The 17,697-nt window shown below is 56.7% G+C and overlaps 5 protein-coding genes across 5 annotated transcripts; 3 read left to right on the top strand and 2 right to left on the bottom strand.

The window, feature by feature from the left end:
• Positions 1-237: 237 nt before the first annotated feature.
• Positions 238-5,904, bottom strand: A1Q1_04073 (uncharacterized protein; the record flags this gene model as incomplete). The annotated part of the gene is made up of 5 exons (XM_014322450.1): positions 238-3,411; positions 3,483-3,560; positions 3,606-5,198; positions 5,318-5,800; positions 5,893-5,904. 5 exons carry the CDS (start codon positions 5,902-5,904, stop codon positions 238-240), a joined length of 5,340 nt encoding a protein of 1,779 aa, XP_014177925.1.
• Positions 5,905-6,203: 299 nt separating this feature from the next.
• On the top strand, positions 6,204-7,566 carry A1Q1_04074 (inositol-1(or 4)-monophosphatase; the record flags this gene model as incomplete). The annotated part of the gene is made up of 6 exons (XM_014322451.1): positions 6,204-6,263; positions 6,304-6,381; positions 6,519-6,608; positions 6,729-6,830; positions 7,072-7,132; positions 7,349-7,566. 6 exons carry the CDS (start codon positions 6,204-6,206, stop codon positions 7,564-7,566), a joined length of 609 nt encoding a protein of 202 aa, XP_014177926.1.
• Positions 7,567-7,736: 170 nt separating this feature from the next.
• A1Q1_04075 (zinc finger protein) lies at positions 7,737-8,664 on the bottom strand (the record flags this gene model as incomplete). Its single annotated transcript, XM_014322452.1, has 2 exons — positions 7,737-8,536; positions 8,583-8,664. The coding sequence occupies 2 exons, from the start codon at positions 8,662-8,664 to the stop codon at positions 7,737-7,739; spliced, it is 882 nt and encodes a 293-aa protein (XP_014177927.1).
• A 268-nt stretch (positions 8,665-8,932) lies between these two features.
• Positions 8,933-9,758, top strand: A1Q1_04076 (ribosomal protein L6; the record flags this gene model as incomplete). Its single annotated transcript, XM_014322453.1, has 2 exons — positions 8,933-9,643; positions 9,705-9,758. 2 exons carry the CDS (start codon positions 8,933-8,935, stop codon positions 9,756-9,758), a joined length of 765 nt encoding a protein of 254 aa, XP_014177928.1.
• Positions 9,759-14,720: 4,962 nt separating this feature from the next.
• A1Q1_04077 (uncharacterized protein) lies at positions 14,721-16,209 on the top strand (the record flags this gene model as incomplete). The annotated part of the gene is made up of 6 exons (XM_014322454.1): positions 14,721-14,764; positions 14,954-15,048; positions 15,099-15,132; positions 15,189-15,484; positions 15,537-15,955; positions 16,012-16,209. The coding sequence occupies 6 exons, from the start codon at positions 14,721-14,723 to the stop codon at positions 16,207-16,209; spliced, it is 1,086 nt and encodes a 361-aa protein (XP_014177929.1).
• Between the last annotated feature and the right edge of the window lie 1,488 nt (positions 16,210-17,697).

The following is a 17,697-nucleotide window of genomic DNA, read 5'->3' on the forward strand; positions in this document are numbered from 1 at the left end:
GTCATATATCATGATACATGTTTACTAGAAAAGCTCGTCGCTTCTGAATTAACGCTCATAACTAATCTTACACATCCATCTTTGCTCGTTGGGCCTTGTACCAGGCACCAAACTGGTTGGCGATATCACTAATGGCGCCCTCGCCATTGAACACTCTGCAGTTCTCGAGCATGAGCTCGAAATCGTCGTCGACCTGGCGCGCGGTCGTGTACGTGCCGCGCTCGAGCTTCTGTTTGATCAGGCTGAGGTCGCGCGCATCCTCCTGGGGATGATGTCAAAGTATTGCGGAATACCGAGCGCGATCGGGTCCACGGGCTCGCGGAACAACTGCGACAATGGGTCCCGGAACGAGCGGTTGATGACGGCCGTGAGCGCCTTGCGCTCCTCGGGCAGCAGCTTCTGCGATACAGCCTTCGGCCACTCCTTCCAGTACAGCGCCTCCGTGATCGCCGCCGCGTCCGTGATGGGACCAGGAGGGTTGAACTGCCGACAATTGGAAAACACAAGCTCGATCGCACGCGCCAGTTGGCCCATCGTGGAGTACTTCTTCAATTCGATGTTCTTCTGTATGGTGCCAAAGTCCGACGGCTCGGCGATCTCGTCGAGGTAGGTCGGGCAGCCGTCGCGCACCGGATCGACGGGTCGCAGGAAGAAGATCGCGTTCGGCTCCTTCATCAAGGCATTGATGAGAGTCTTGGCGCGCTTCTGCCTAAACGGCATCTTGTTTTTCACCGTGAGCGGCAGGCTTGGAGGTGGTGTCGGCCACTGAGGAGCGTATCCAAGCGGGTACATCGGCGGAGGGACTTCGGCTGGGTTCGCCGCTGGAGCTGTGGATGGACCTGCCACAGAGGAAGCGGCCAAGGGCGCGGATGCCTTTGATGGTGACCTCGGTCTATCAGTAGACTTCGGTTTCTCCGAGAATCGTGTTTTCTCGCTACCGTTCGACCTCGGCTTCTCGCTGCTCGGTTTCGACGGTTTGTCAAGGCTCGCGCGAGGCTTGTCGCTACTCGAACGAGGCTTGTCGGTGCTCGACCGCGGCTTTTCGCTGCTAATTTTCGAAGACTTCTCGAAGGTAGGCTTGCTCTTTTCGCCGATCGAGGAACGAGGCTTTTCCGAGGTAGAAGAAGGCTTCGTCTTCTCTCCCGTCGACTTCGTCTTGTCCGAGGTCGATCGCGGCTTGTCGCTGGATGACTTGCCCTTATCAGCGAGGGGACGCGACGAAGGCTCGCTGCTGAGCGAGGAGCGCTTCGACTTCTGCTCGCTGGACGATGACGCTGACTTCAGCTTGATCTTCTTCGACAGAGGCTGATCAGATTGATCACTCGCCTCCGATGGTGACCGAGAGGGTCGAGGGCGAGGCGAACTGATGGAGACTGTCGACTTGCTGATCTTGTACTTCTTCGCCGGTGGCGGTGGAGTCGTGCCGAGAAGCTCGTCAAAGAGTTCGTCCCCACCCTTCTCGCGATCGATCGCGTCAACCTCAGCGCCAAGGAGGTCGTCCAATGGGTCCCGAGCCTTCTCGCGCTTCTTCTTCGGCGCCTTCTCCTTCGCTGGTGACGACGCAGCCGACGTCTTGCGAGACGGTACCGGCGGAGGGGCCATCGGCGACGAGGCGCGAGGCGACGGGACGTCCAGAGTGACGGATTTGGCAGACTTGATCTTGATCTTCGGTAAAGCACTCGTGGCACTGGAAGACGACTGAGCAGGAGCGGGGGGTGGAGGCATGGCACTCTTCGTTGAAATGGATAAACTGGGCCGACCGGCCTTCTTCTTCTCAGACGTGGAAGGTCCTTCTTCGGCATCACCATTCGCGGAGGACTTCAAAGTGTTCTCGGTCTTATTCCAGAGACCGTTGAAGAACTTTTCGAACGCCTCGCCTGCCTTCCTCACGCCTGATCCTGGAGGATTGTAAAGGTGGCAGTTGGAAATGAGGAGCCGAATATCGTTCTCGAAATCCTTGCGCGACGTGTACAGGCCATTGTCCATCTTCGCCTGAACCGTAGATAGATCCATGGGGTTCGTCACGATACTGAGGTAGTCGGGAGCGTGATCGCGAATCGGGTCGACCGGCATGCGGAAGAAGGTACTGCGCTTGTCGGCGAGAAGCTTTTGCAGTACATAAGTGATCGTCTTGAAGTCTGAGTCGGACAAACCCTTAGCCTGTGCCTTGACAACCGCTGCCTTCTTCTTCTTTTTCTCTTTCGTCGGCTGATTAAGGACAAGCTTGATGGGTCCAGAGGCGGACGCCGGAGGTTCGGGAGCTGGGGCGGGTTGGTCGGGGAAGGGGAAGTCGCCACCCTCCTGTGCAGGTGCCGATGCAGATGCAGAGGAAGAACCGCTCTTGCCCGCTAAACTGAACCTGATCTTCGGTGTAGATGCCGAAGGCGTGTCTGTCGGGGTTGGCAGTGTTATCAGCACGCCAGGCTTCGGTTCCGCTGTTCCGGACGACATGACTTCGGCGGCCTTGATCAAGGCAAACAAGATTTCGTGATCGTTTCCAGTGAAGGAGTCCAGGAGCGCCTTCTGGGCTAGCTCTCGCAGCTCAGTCTTGGTGTTGAACTCCTTGCGCACGGCCTTGACGATCTTGGCATCTTCGTGATCTCGTTCGCGCTCCCTTTGCCCGGAGTCGCCGTTCATGTCAATGATACCAGGTGCGGAAGACATGTAGACTTCACCAGCAGCAAGAGTCATCAAAATTGACTCCGAAAGTGCACGAGCAACATGGCGGCGAACAGTCAAGGAGTAGTCGTATCTGATCACGTCGAACAGATACTGAGCCAGCGCCATCGAGCGTCCTGGAGGTTTGCAGAGCAGCAGGCAGTCGAACGCAGCGAGTCGCAGAGGTTCGTAGTTACCCTCGCGCGTGTAACCCAGGAATAATCGCGGATCGTTGGTTCGCTGGCCGACCAGAATTGACTTCAACTGAGCCTGAAGGCCAGCCAACGTCACCACGTTGTGGTAACTGGGAACCAAACGGTCGACCGTGATGGCACGCTCATTTGCCTCGCTCGCCTCCTTGAACAGTTGACCGTCCATGACCTGATCTTCCTCACTCAGATTACCTCCGACGTTGACGCCTGCCGAGAATGCGCTGCCGATTGCGGAGATTACAGTGGCGACGTAGTGCGAGTCGGAATACTCGTTTTGACTGTTGTCGTTCATTCGCAGCAGATCGAGCAACAGCTCTCGAACGTGACGCCAAACTCTTCGCGTAGCAGGGTCTCGGAGGTCAGACAGAGCGGTCACCATGCTCTTCTTCAGGAAGTAGTTGGCAAAGTTGCTGAAGTCGTTCGGCAGCGGCACAGCTTTGACGTTGCTTGGTTCTTCCTCGTCTGTCGGCTCGCAGTAGAAGGTATGGAACAGTTTCAAAAGGAGGAACAGCCCCATATAGTCGGCTTCAGCCGAGTTATACTGGGCCGTCAGTTGGGGTTCAGGTCATTCAAACTCACCAGGACCAGAGCTCGCGCTGCTTCCATGCGCACTCGGTAGAAGTAGTTTTCGACTAGCACAACCTTTGCCAGCTCACTGGCAATCACTGGTGAGGGGTACATGCACATGCGCTGGATGGCCTATGTGTCAGCTGATGACAAATGTCACAGACGTACCTGAAGCTGAGCCACGACATCGCTTTCTCCCTCCAGCTGCGAGATCCAGAACCACGGCTTCTCCTGAATGTCAAAGGTCGCCAGCCACTCGCAATCCGGATCAACACGGATCCACTCGTAACCACCACCCTCGCCTAACATTGCCTGGGCTTCTTCCTCGCTCCAATCATGCACCCTCCATTTTCGGTACTCCTCCTCGTCGTCCCAGGGTAGATACGCGAAAACCTCCGTCCGGTCCACATCCTTGAGCTGCTCAGCCTGCTCGACCTCGTTGTCGTCCGCTTGAGCAAGGACATCTTGTAATTTGCTGAAACGAGCAGCGACATGGCCAGAACGTCTCGTACGCTTGTACTTCGTGTTGAAGGGAAGGTTGTACGTTTTGTCCGCCGTCTTTATGTCCAGCAGGTGTTCGAAGGGAGCGCCGTCGGCTTCGTGGATACGGATCGTCAGACTTCCCTCGAAGAAAGGCGTTGGTCGCCGAGTTGCTAGCCGCGCAAGCTTATTCTTGTCATCGAGCTTCTCCGCAGCCTGCATCGCCGGTTGCACTTGAATGATCGTCATTTCCACCGTGAACTTCTTTCGGATGAAGTTTGTTCGGACCTGGAAATGGGGGCATCCACTTCCATACACCCACTGGTCGATGAACGGCTGCATGTCCATACCCGACGCTTTCCGGCAAAGTCGGAAGAAATAGCCAGTCGACAACATGTTCCCTGGCAGCTCGTCGGACAGTGAGGCGAGGAATATCCGCGGGATCACGCGCGACAGTCCAAGCGACGTCCCAGCCTTCGCGATGTAGCGGTCCAGGATGTGAAGAACAAGGGGCGCCTTCAGCGTCATGAAGCTCATGGTGCTCGCAGACGGCGGATCAATCGTGTTCGGCATACACAGAGGATACTGGTCCCCCTGATCGAGGCGGCAGCAGCGATCGATGTCCTTCTTCAGCCGGAAGCGGAATTCGTTGTTACCGAGCAAATGCCGGATGAAGAGGGAGTGCAGGTATTGCGATAGTCCCACGATGAGCCAGGTGTCCGCCAGTGTTCGCTGGATAATATTGACACCCACCCACTGTTGGATGAGCGCGATTGACAGAACTTGCCGCGTCTCCAGGGCTTGGTCGATCACATTGGCTGGGTAGAGAAGGTCCGAAGATAAGATCGCCATGGTGACGGCAGTGAAGCACTGCACTCGCGGATTTGACACAAACACCATTTTGAAGGCGCTGAACGGGAATGAACCGAATTCTGTGGTGTAGAACGACATGGCGCGACAGAGGAAGTTGGTCGAGTTGATCAGCTCGTCCAACTGCCCGGGAAGGCAAAACGCCAGCATTGGCTTTTGCGTTTCGCCACCGTGCAATGCGGGGACCTGGTACATCTCGAACGGACCGGCGGCGAACGTGATGTGCTGGACAGTTGCCGGTGTCGTCTGGATGTAGTAGAAAACGACTTTATGTGGGTCGTGCGGGTGCGTAACCTGCTCAATCAGTTCGCCGCTTGCCACGACGGTGACAGGGTAAGCGACATCGTCGCCGCGCGGTTCGCCTCCTTCCAGGTATCGTGGTACGATGAACTCGAGCTCCCACGTACATCGCTCCCAGAGACTGTCGACGCACGGCGTCCAAACGCGAGCCGAATCATAGGTGGTCGGAGAGAGGAACATGTGCGGAATTTGCTGATTATGAGCAATGGCTTGAATACCGTTCAACTCACAGTGTCGTCACCACCGTCTCCTGGTCGTCTGAACACGATGCCCTCCACCACCTCTCCTCCAACAACAAGCTGGTAGTCGATCTGAATCTGGATGGGAGCCAACGATACGGCTGGGCCACCATCTGGTCCTGCACCGTCCGTTTCCACCAGTCGAACCCATCCATGCGACACGGAGATGGCGAGCTCGCCTTCATCGCGTTCACTGAGCGCGGCCCACGTCTTGCGCTTGATCTCCTGGTGACTCTTGAGATCTATCGGTGGTTCTCGGACGGGAAGAGGCTGGAAGGCGTTCGTCACCGCGAAGGAAGCTGGTGTTGGTAGCAGAGGGTTACTCGTGGTGTCGGAGGAGAGCGTCACACTGTTGATCTGCAGCAGAGGCGACGCATGGAGGTACACCGTCCTCAAAGCGGGGTTCGTGGGCGTGATGGTCAGATGCGCTGAGCCGTTAAGGACGCCTGCAAAGTCGATTTCAATGACATTGCGCTGATGCGACGTGAGGAAGTCAGCACTTGATATTACACAAACATTTCCTTGACGCGTGATACTTATAGAGTAAACCCGCGGCCTCCGCCAACATCGTCGGTCATGATGGGCACCTGCGCGTCCGCCCTCGCCGCGGTTTCGACAAGTGGTCGTGGGTAGTAAGTGAGCTCTTCGCAAAGCGAGTGTAGGCTGTGATGGGTCGAGTAGATGATTGTTCTTTCGGTCGTCTGAACGCGTGACAACATTCAAGAGCGGGCGGCGACAGCGATAGGCACGGGGTGGCTTGACGGGCCTATTTGGTAAATTACGGAGTAGGCGTCTGCGATAACAGATGGGCCCCGCAATCCACCTGAATTTCGGCATCCATGAAACGTCAACAGACCTCAACTACTCCACATTCACCATGAGCGACGAGCAGGTATACCAAGAGATTCTCGAGTTCGCCTACGACCTCGTCGAAAAGGTGAGAGTTGTTATTGCGAACATTCAGCTGATCATTCTAGGCATCGAAGCTCATCCTGGAAGGCTCCGCCAAGCGTTGGACCTCCCACGATTTCGCCACGAAGAAGAATGCTGTCGACGTGAGTTCGACCAGGTGCCGGAGCTGACCCCAGCTCGTAACCGAGACTGACGGGGCTGTCGAGGAGTTTATCAAGAAAGCGATTGCTGAGAAATACCCTGACCACAAGTTGTGCGCATTGCAGCAGTCCCCACCTAGGCTGACGTTAGCATCGGCGAGGAAACCAGTGAAGTGCAAGGCAAGCCTGTCTTAACGGATGCCTTCACCTGGATTGTGGATCCCATTGACGTAAGCTCAACATATCGTCCGGAAGCTGACATTAGGGGACCATGAAGTGAGGTGAATCTCAATGCGGAGAGCTGACCGTCTCCCAGCTTCGTTCACAACCAGTGAGTCCGCGGCCTACAGAAAGCGTCTGACCTCAGCCCCATGGTTGGATGTTCCATCGGAGTGACACATAACAAGATCCCCGTTGTTGGTGTGATCTCTCAGCCGTTCCTCAACCGAATCGTAAGTCATACGGTAATACCCGTGGCTCATCTCAGTTCTCTGCTCGTCTCGGCGGCGGCGCTTTCTTGAATCGCACCATCCCTCTGCCATTGACCGGCGGTATTCCCCAGCCCCTGACCTCTCTGTCCCAGTGTCTTGTGGCTGCGGAGTGTGAGTGCTAGTTTGTGTAGGGCATGGCTGATGCCTAGGGGGCTCCGACCGAAGCATCGAAACCGTCACGCCAAAGCTGAACAGCTTCAAGCGTCTTAATGGCGACCCCGCAAAGGGCATTGAGGGAGGTGTCCTCTGCCACGCGCTGCGAAGTAAGTGGAAACTGCAAAGATTGCAATCAATCGCTTACCTCAGCAACCGGCGCTACGACCTGCAATCTCGTCCATGTGGCGGCTGGCGAACTTGACATCTCATGGTAAAACTGTGGCTGTGGTGTTGAGCTAACGAGCCAGGGATGCGGGATGCTGGGCCTGGGATGTGACTGTAAGGTGAACGAACAATGTGAAGCTGACATAAGGCGGCTGCAGTCATGCTTAAGGAGGTTGGCGCCTTCTTCTCCGGCGGTAAAGAGCTCTTCGAGCGCGACGCGTCTATCGGTGAGGTCCTTATGTGCCGGCGGTATATCGCTATCCGCGCTGTTGCGCCGACGGAAACAGAGTCGAGCGAGCAGATCCAGCGACGTCTGGCGAAGGACTTGTACGAGGTCGTGGAACCCTGGACGACACCAAGCATGAAGGGTTACTAACCACTTGGCGTCGCACAGTGCGCGTCCTGCGGAATAAACACTGCTAGAAATCCATACATGCAAATCTGTCCGTCTGTCTGTCTGCTGTCTGACTGTGACACCCTCCGCCACCGGAGGTTCGTTGTCTAGGAAAAGAAACCATACAGGTGTGTGTGATCTCAGATCTAAATCTACAGGAAGTCTGCCGCCGCTTTCCGCTTCTGCCCCCGTTCCTCGGGACCGGGAGACGTGTAGCGGTACTTCGGCAGCTGTGCACGCTTCTCGGCCGGGGTTGCATTGTTGTCCGGCCAGAAGACGCCGTTTTGCGGCGGCATGACATCTGGTCCAATCGGCGTGCCCGGTCCAGATGTTGTCGTAGGGGCGGAAGCCGCAGAAGGAACGAATGCGGGCGGCGGTCGTGCCGGGGCAGGGGGGACCATGCCGGGAGGAGGAGGGGGGAAGTTGGAGGGGAACGGTGGTCGGAACGGCGGCAGAGTGCCGGGCGGTGGGGGCGGCGGCGCACCTCCGGGGAATGGCGGCATTCCGGGCGGGAGCGTAGGCGGAGGCATGCCTGCTGGGGGAACCGGCAATGTCGGCGGCGGCATGGCCGGCACAGAGGCCGGCGGGATCGCGCCGTTTCTCCTCGCAGTCATGAGCGCCTTGTGCTGTTCAAGAGCCGCCATCAGGTCCGCCTCCGGGATCGCGTTGTACTGATACCGCGGGCGCTTAGCCTGAGCGGCAGCCGCAAGCGCAGCGACACCAGCCTCCTGCTCCTTCCTAGCCTTCCACTCGGCGAGCGCGTTCGTCGGTACACCCTCCATACCGAAGATCTCGATCTCGAATCCATCGCGTCCCGGTAGCGTGTTCGTAAGCGGCTCCGGCTCCGTCTTGTGCACCTGTTGCGAGTGAACCATGAGACCTCCGGCCGTGTTCAGCTTTCGAGGACAAAGCTGGCACTTGAAGTGCTTCGACTTCTGGTGCTGCAGCAGTACTGTGGATGTCAGCACATGATGGGCCAATGTGGGGAGCTAACTTACCTTTCTCATCCTCAAATTCACGCTCGCAGTACCAGCACCACGGCTTGAGGACGAACACCTGAGTCTTTTTCTTCTTGCCCATTGTGTCGAATGCCGGTCGAGGGTCTGATGGATGCGACAACAATTGGATGACACAACAACTTCGATGTTCAGCCATGCATCATTCACGTCGAGATCCTCTGATAGTGAGAGACGAGTGGTGGAGGTATTATTTCCGGAGCCATTTTCTCCCTTTAATCCCGGTTTCACCCCGAAGTGTCGTTCCGAAATGTCCATCCTCGATCTCGACTTTTTGGGTGAGAGACGGGTTTGACCTACACCATTTGTTTACGCGTCCACCACTCTCCAACATGAGCGCTCTGAGGGGTCTGCGCACGCTGCAGTGCGGTATCGCCTCGTCTTCGCGCGCGTTCTCGACGACCGCGCCGACTTTCTCGCACATCGGCTCCATGCCGGTCCCGATTCCCGACAAGGTCACCATCACCTACCCGGAACTTTCGATTCCCCCCTCGACACCCCGCCATGCGGCCACCGCGCAGCGCTTCGTTGAGGTCAAGGGACCCCTCGGAACTCTTGTCGTCCCCATTGACCCCTCCATCATCCTCCAGCCCACCGACAACGGCCAGCTTACCCTCAACGTCCACGACGCGAAGGAGAAGAAGCAGCGTTCCATGTGGGGTCTGACCCGTGCCCTCGTTAAGAACGCCGTCACCGGTGTCTCCGAGGGATACACCACTGAGCTGAGGCTCGTTGGTGTTGGTTACCGTGCCACCGTCGAGCCGATCCCCGAGGTTTTCCGTGAACTGCTGGCCAGCGTTCCCCGCGTCGCGCGACCGGCCAAGCCTGGAGCCCCTCCCTACACTCTTCCCCCTATCCCTACTGAGCGCATCAACCTCAAGCTCGGCTACTCGCACCCCGTTCTCGTCAACATCCCGGAGGGAATCAAGGTCTCAGTCCCCCAGCCGACCAAGATCGTTCTGACTGGTACGGACAACCAGAAGCTCGGTCTCTTCGCGGCCAAGATTCGCAGGTGGCGTAAGCCTGAGCCGTACCGTGGAAAGGTGGGTAGATTGAAGACTCGGCTTGCTGCATTCTGGAGCAGGGAACTGACCAGTGTTACAGGGTATTTTCATCAATGACGAGACTATCAAGCTCAAGGAGATTAAGAAGAAGTAGATGAGGTAGCCCGGCACATCACGCATAGCGGCATTAACGCGTATATCATTTTGCATACCATGTATATCTTACCCCTCCCTCTACGTCTTGCAGACTCTTAACGACAGGAACGATCAATATTCCGAAGAACAGGGACTTCAGTCCCAAATAGTGAAGGAAACTTCTCATATCTCGCGCGCCGCAGCGACTGTGGCCAGTTGGAGGCGCCTGGCATCTTACGAAGAGCTGCGGCGAGGGGAGCATGGTCAAATCGCACACTCTCCTCGTCGCGCAGACCGGTCCACAGTGGGCGCTACCAGCTTCGAACGACGCGAGATGTGCCCTCCGTGAGGAGCAGTCAGCTTTGCCCGCTTCATGTCTCCGGGGTTTCATGCACTGGAACGTCGTGTCGCAGCACCTGCAGGCCAAGGTGGCTGGAATAGAAATATGAGGCACGTTGTCTGATGACCTCACGAGAGAACCGATATCGTGCCTCGCTGTCCATGCTACCTTTTCGGTCTCGAACTGAAGGCTTTCGGCGAGCGGATCCAGGCAGCTGACTTACTTGGCTGGACGCTCCCTGCTGTCAGCAAGCCCCAGTGAATGTGGGAGGAAGTGTGGGGTGAACCACTGACCGGCGCGCATCAGCGCGACGTGATGGACGAAGACTGACCGCCGAATGTCATGATATGTGCACTGACGAAATGGCGTCGAGTACAGAGCGTTCAGCTTGTCCGACTGCCAGTCCTCCTAGGGCCTGGGGATTTAGACAATCCGTGGAGTTCATCGGACGCAGTAGCACCGAGCAGAACAAAGGAGTCTCCTTGTACCTGAGATGAGTAACCGTCACAGCAACAGTGAAAGTGCGGAAAGGAGGTGCGGAGGACGTGCCTTCCATTCTCCTGATTGGCACCGGGCACCGTTGTCGAAGCACGGTCCTTCTTCTCGGAGCGCAGGCCCGTTCCCTCTGGCGGGCACAGATACAAGAGTAGGGCTCTGTGAGGTTTCGCCCACTGGCATAAACCGCGCCTCACGCGCCATGTTAAGGCACTGCAGATCGCAGTTGGATTCGGAGGAAATCCGAGTCTGTTGGGTACGTAGGTTCAGAGCGTTCACCTGTGCAGGGCAGTCCTTGCGTTCCTCGTCGACCGACATTGCTTTGAGTCATTGCGTGGCCAGGGCCGTGTGGATACTGTCGGCACACGGGGCAGGCAACGACAACCACTGCGACGCAGCCGAGCCAAAGGTGTCCAATTTCATGTGTCATATAAGCAGGGCTCGATGGACTCACGACAGTCGGTTTATTGGAACGAAGGTTGTTCACACAGCCGGGTAGGGTAAGTACAGATGACCACCCACCAATCCTGTTTCCTCTCAACGAGCAAGTCGAGAAAAGAAAGACATCCTTCCCCGCGCAATCGACCGAGCCGTTATCAGTAACATGGGTGAATTGGTTTGAGGCCATCATGCCAGAGCAGCGCCCCAAGGTAGTGAGTTTGCTCTGCGGTACACTCGTGCGTTGTTACGCGACGCCTTCGCCTGAGTTCAGCTATAGTGCGTTACAGTAGGTCAATAACGGGATGAGTACTCACTCGACAACGAGTGCGTCAGAGCTCAGCAAGTCCCACCGAAACGAAACCCGGCGGGAAACGATGCCAGCGAAGCTCCTGGAGGAGTATCTTCACAGACTACAGATGCCGGGGTCCGACGATCGCCAGGTGTGTTCCATTGTCATCTGCAGAGCCGACCCCTGATCTTCGTGTGAGGTGTCCTCCTGTCGGTCGTTGCAGCACAAGCTTTGATGTGATGTCCTGAACGAGGTCGTCGTATAGTTCGGCGCTTACCAAACAGCACCAGACATTTCAGGTTCGGCGACGACAACGGGACGACCGAAAACAGGCACGACAAATGCCGCCCGTTATTTGGTCGACAATGGTGCCACAACGGTGAACAAACAGGCTCGTACCGCGATTTTGACGGACACCGGCCAAGGCTGTCTGTCGAGCCCTTGTTCCCCTTCAACCTCGGAAGTGCTTAGATGTGCATCCTCTCACCAACAGACGGAATACGTGGGCGAGAGAATGGTCTCAAAACCACTCCATCGCGTCGCAGTCGGAGAAGGGGTTTCTCATATTGCTTTGAAACTTTCAGGAGCAGGCTCGGCTGGCGTGCCAACGTGTCTCCCATTGGACCGTCCGAAGGGGACTATGCTGGTCATCGTATGGTTCATACGGACGACCAAAAGCAGCCTGGAGCGATCAAACGGGCCGGGAGGACCACTGCCACGGGAATCAAGGGAGGTGCCTCGATAGCTCGCTAGACTCGATCTGTGCTCTGAGCCTCGGCTGCAGATTACGCTCAAATCCGCAGACAGCCTTGTGACATTCCGACTTTCGATCTTACGGCGGTTCCAACGAAGTCACGCTCTGTGCCATTAGCATATCCGACGCCGAGGCTATGACGGCGAGCGAGTCAGCACGCATGATGAGCTTCTCGCCAACAGCGGAATGTTCTTGGCACGCTGAGGCCAGGTAAACGAAATGAGCCCTTTGGGGAGGTGCCTCACCTCGATGGTGCGGAGCAGCTACTGCAGAACCCCGCGCTGACTGGTCTCCACAATTCAAGGCGGCAAAGGAATGATAACCACCACTTGGAGATTTCCTGAACCACCCAGACTAGCAGGATCAGATCTCGGGTCTGGGCGTAGATGTCGGTTCGGAGTTGGAGCCTAGCCTACCCACGCGCTCTTTTACGACCAAGTCCGGGACTAAACGGAAGCCAATACTAGCACCTCCCCTTGGAAGTTGCTAAGGATGTCCCGAAATTGGTCAGTGACCGGGTGGAAAGCCCAAGCACCAAGGAAGATGGACTGTGTTGGCGGCAGTTATATGCCAGGTTAATCGCACCTAACATACCAAAGACCGGTAGCGGGCAAAAAAAAGCGCGTCAAGTCATGGTTCGATGGAGTAGTTGCGGCGGGCCAGGTGATAGAGGGGTAGCGGTGTACTTCTGTCAGAATCAGCCCGCTGAGCGCTAATTGTCTCGAGAGGCGAGTAGGCCAGGAGAGAAGCAGCCACTGAGAGAGCCCTCGTGTACCAGTGACCTCAAGTCTTCACCGTGCGGGATTCCCGGAAGATGCCTGCCAGGTTAGCATTCGCTTGGTGGGCCCACACGCGGGCTTGCGAGCTCCAAAGGAAGAGGGCCGGCCCTGGGTACCATGCACTGCACAAGGACTGTTGACCCTCACAATGCTGTTGTGGAGTTCGTCGACATGCCCGGCGAATTGGCCAGGATTGCGATGGCGCGTGAGATAGCCTTTCGCCACAGAATACCAGGGCCTCGTGTGAAGCTCTCGGGGACACCTCATGGAGAGCTGTGGCACACGACATAGTACCAGTCAGGATATAGTCAGACACAAATCAAGGCCCCGGAGCTGGATGTGTTATCGCTGTATCCGTATGGAGGACATCTGTACGGACGCTGCTGGTTGATTCTTAACATCATTGTCGTCGGAGAGGAACAAGGTTTTGGCTGGCGAGCGGCACGAGCGGGTACTGGAGAACTCGCCGATCCTTGGCGCCCATTTGGCCGGGTGGTTCCTGTCGAATTGAACCCTAATTTCGTCATCTTCGTAAGCGTACTTTCAACACTGTATGGTTAAGAGGTCGCAGAAATCGAAGGAGGGAATGCGAAGCAAGCCATATTTCTGCGGGGAAGAACCACAGGCAATGCCCCCCCCCAGCTTCTTATAAGCTCGCACATCTGCAAGCTGCACCTCAGCATTGTGGGCGGCAGTCTCGGAGACAACCTAAACCCAGGCCGCAAGATCTGCCCTGAGGAGCTGTCACGTCGTGAAGGAAAAGAAACTCGATGAGGTTCCGGACAAAGTGACCTGTGTACTGTGGCGTTGTTATTTTCAGAAGAGTCGCGAAGAAGCACAGAAACAGAAAGAGGCGAGAAATGAGCCGAGATGAGAGGTATGAGAGGTTTATGGAAAGCTGACATCGCGGTCGAGTCACCTGCCCGCAGGCTGCAGGAGCCAACCGCTAGGATGCGGTAGAACGGTAGAAACGAGGCAGCGGAGGGAAGGACAGGGAGAGGAAAGCAGGGACGGATTAGGGACAACAGGTACTGATGAAAGACAATGGCTCGTTAAACTCTGTCCTGCGGACGGCGCGCGCCTCGGGACACTCAGTCAACAGCCCGGATGGCTGCCCTGACTTGAGTTTAGTTGCTGATGGCAGCCTGATGGCCTGGGTAGTCGGTCAGTGTCGTGTCCACGAGGAAACTTAGACAGGGCCAGGCTGCCCGGCTGCTCGGGGGACTGCCCGCACGACTGGGACTGTTTGACTGCATGCCCACAGCACACATACGCATCAACGCATCAGCACACCAGACCCCGCTGCTGCCAGTTGCGGTTACGTTGATTTCCTGGATCCCAACCCCACACGCACCACATCGACGCTAAACCTATCATCCCACAAGTGCAAACACATCCAGTCTCCAGGTCCTGGTCCTCCTGCCGCCCATCCCATACGACACGTCCATCACTCGCCGCCTTGACCTTGGATCCTGACAACTCTCCGTTTCGTCGTCCGCCGTACGCTGCCCTTGATCTTCTCCTCTGTACCCCTCTTCCCCCTTCCCTCTACCCTGACGGCTTCTGGGGGATACAGCGTTTCCACTGCAACGTATCCCTGCCATATGTACTACAAGTACTATTAACCTCTCGTCCTCCTCCTCTTCGTCGTGTCTCTCTCCAGCGAACCCTGCCAAACAAGACCTGCGGCACCTCGCCCAATCAGTCCCTCCATACAAAGTCAAAAAGCCATAGGGCCCGTTCCCTGGCCTACCCTTGCATACCTCTCCCTCTTCTAAGAGCTTGAAGCGACTCTTCCGAACCTCTTCGCCCATCGCTTTCCAACATCTCCACCACCACTGCTCATCATCATCAGCGCCTTCGAGGTCGTTCGCAATGTCGTCATGGACCCCGCTGAGGCAGATGTTCCGAAAGCAGTACTATACTGGTGAGTCGTGCATGCAAGCGCAACGTGCAGATCGCGAGCCGAAACCAGGGGATCAGACACGGAACCTTCTGCCCATGTTTGCGTTGCACTGTCGATCCCTCACTTCATTAACAGGTGCCCTCTGTCACTTCGATACGAGGTTACTCACACTCGCCTTCCGACCGAATGCATCAGATACTGACTTCACAGTTGGCCAACATCAGCTTTAGCGACCGTTCCCAGACTAGCCCTTATCGAGAAGGGCTACAGTGAAGACGAATATGTGATCAGCCCAGTTGACATCAGTGAGGCAATTCGGGTCCGCATCACTGGGCGAAGCTGACGTGCCGCACAGCCAAGGGCGAGAACTTTTCCCACAACTACCTGAAGTGAGTGGCTCCGAGCGAGGAAGGCGCTGGGTACGTTCAATAGCTGACAAGAGCAGAATCAATGCAGATGGTGAATGCGAATCGAACATGCACCCCACAGACTTCCTACTAACAGCAGGCGCCATTCCCACTTTCGCCGTTCCGCGGAAAGAGACGAAGCTAGGAGCCGCCGAGCCCATATACCACATGTTGTGTGACACCGCAGTGGGTATCATGGAGGTAGAGCACGCTCTGGGAAATGCTGACCGTGGCCAGTCAATATGCGAGTTTATCGATAACTGTCTTCCGGTCGGCACGCCAGCTGCCCCAGGAGGAAGACCTTCCCCGCGACTATCACCAGCAACACCAGCCGGTAGGTAGTGACGGGATGTCCTCTGGACGAATTTGACTGACACATCTCATAGACCAAAGCTTATCCTCCACATTGATTGATCTGGTGCGCCAGTCGACAGTTGACCCAAATTTCCTCTATCTGTCCATCGTCGACAAGAATGAAGCTCGAAGAAAGTGGTCTGGACCGCAGGGAGCGATGCTTGGCGCGCGAAGCCTTGCGTTGCGACGGTATCTCCAGCAGTACCGTCAAGACGTAATGAGTCCAGCCCCATCGTCGCAACAATCGGCAGAACCCAGATTCATCTCGTTTCTGGAACAAAAGGCTCTCTCGAATCAGGCGATACTCGACATTTACACGGGCGACGCTCCAGAGGACCGGGTGCTGGAGTTCATCGAAGCCAGCAGAGCATCTTGGACCGTGCATCTCCCCTCGACATTGGCAAAGTTGGAATCGCAAATCGTTGGGCCATATTGCCTAGGGGACGACTTGGTGAGTGTCTGTGGAGGGAGCTTAACGGATTTCAGAGACCGACTAACGTCCCGCAGACGTTCGCAGACTGCTATGTTGTCGCCTGGCTAGCACAGATTGTAAAGATCTGTTCCCCAGGAATGTCTTTGGGACCGCATGGGCTGCAGAGCGTCGAACAGTTTATCGGCGGCTACAGGATTGGCCCAAAGCTGCACATCTACTGGGGTCACTGGGCACAACGAACGAGCTTCCGAAAGGCCTTGCAGGGACTCTAGAGTCATGCCCTCGAAGCAATCGGCTGGCGGATATCTTCTCGCCATGCGGCCTGGCGCTAGGGTGAATGCCCGACGCCCGTGTACAACATCTCCAAATATTCTCATGATCGGTCCTATCTTGCATTCGATTGAAGTCCGTAGCTCCGTTCAGGCGGGCCACGGACACATTGTCATTGGAAATTGCGATTGCCCGTAATAGTTCTCTGCAACCCTCATGTATTCTATCTAGCGGCCACGTCCTCGGGCGGTCTGTCTCGCGGTGGCCGCTGCGTGTCAACATCATGAAGTTCAGCTGCACCTTCGGGGACGGGTGACGGGACCGAGGATCGGGTGTCGGCTGCATCTGCAGCTGTCTGCATGCGAACTGCGCACGGAACATCACTTAACTTGATCTCTGGCTGGCTGACTGGCTAACTGGCTGACTGTGACGGTGAACGAGAGCTACGAGGGCGAGCGGGCAGCTGGGAGCAGGGAGCCAGCGGCTGGGCGGGTTGCGGGTGCGGGGGTGAGTGGAGACAGTGATATCTGAGATCTAGGATCGCATCAGGACAAGTCCAGGGCTGTCAGGGACAGGTCTGGGGAAGCCCTGGGCGGACCTGATTGGGACCCATTGGTTTGGAAGGCGGGGACTGTCTCGGATGCTGGAGCTCTTATCTCGACACGCCACGCGGCCCGCGGTGCCGTCTCCGCGCTCTTCGGGGCCAGTGAGGCCAACTAGGGCAGCGACAGCCGAAGAGCGAGCTGGACACCGGCGACCCAGGCCCCAGAGACCGCCGTCCTCTGGATGATTCGACCGCGCCTAGTGCGTTCCCTATCGCTCACTCAAGAGCCAATCCTCAGCAGCCTGCCCGCATCTTCTCCAAATCGCCGGGCCCTGTGCGTCTCCTCCAACCAATCCCACACGACGCAGCCCATCACACAACCCCTCAGCATTCGGGGCTCTCTAATCTTATTGATCGCCGCCCACCAACAGGAATAAAGCGTGGCAGATCAGTGACGGCAAGCTCCCTCTACCGCGCGATTGGACAATAGCATCTAACACGGCAACGCAGCTGCAACACCACCCGAGCTTTGTTCCGCACCTCGCCGGGTCATCGAGACGGGCATCGCGGGGTCCCCTCCGCCTCCCCGTACTTCGTTCCATCTCGTGACGACCAGTCGGCGCCGCTCTGTCCGCGTACACCGTGGTCTCGCTCGACTGATTAGCCGATCGTTCCGCTTCCGATTTCGTCAATGCTCATACGCCCTGCAATCGCGCTCGCTGTGAACACGCTGCACATGATGCCCTTCGCGATCGTGTTCCGTGGATTATACGATGGTCGCGCGCTGGATATTCAGTAGCCGCAAGATCCGCAAAGCCGCTTCTCGTCGACTCCTGACGTCACTGCCCTACGGGCATCGTGCAATACTTTGCGCTGAAGGGTAGAGTCCATGTAGCACCTGACACAGGATGAACCTGAGAACAGTAGAAACCGTGACCACCGTGAC

Source organism: Trichosporon asahii, assembly GCF_000293215.1.
Source record: "Trichosporon asahii var. asahii CBS 2479 unplaced genomic scaffold scaffold00070, whole genome shotgun sequence".
Lineage (NCBI taxonomy): Eukaryota > Fungi > Basidiomycota > Tremellomycetes > Trichosporonales > Trichosporonaceae > Trichosporon > Trichosporon asahii.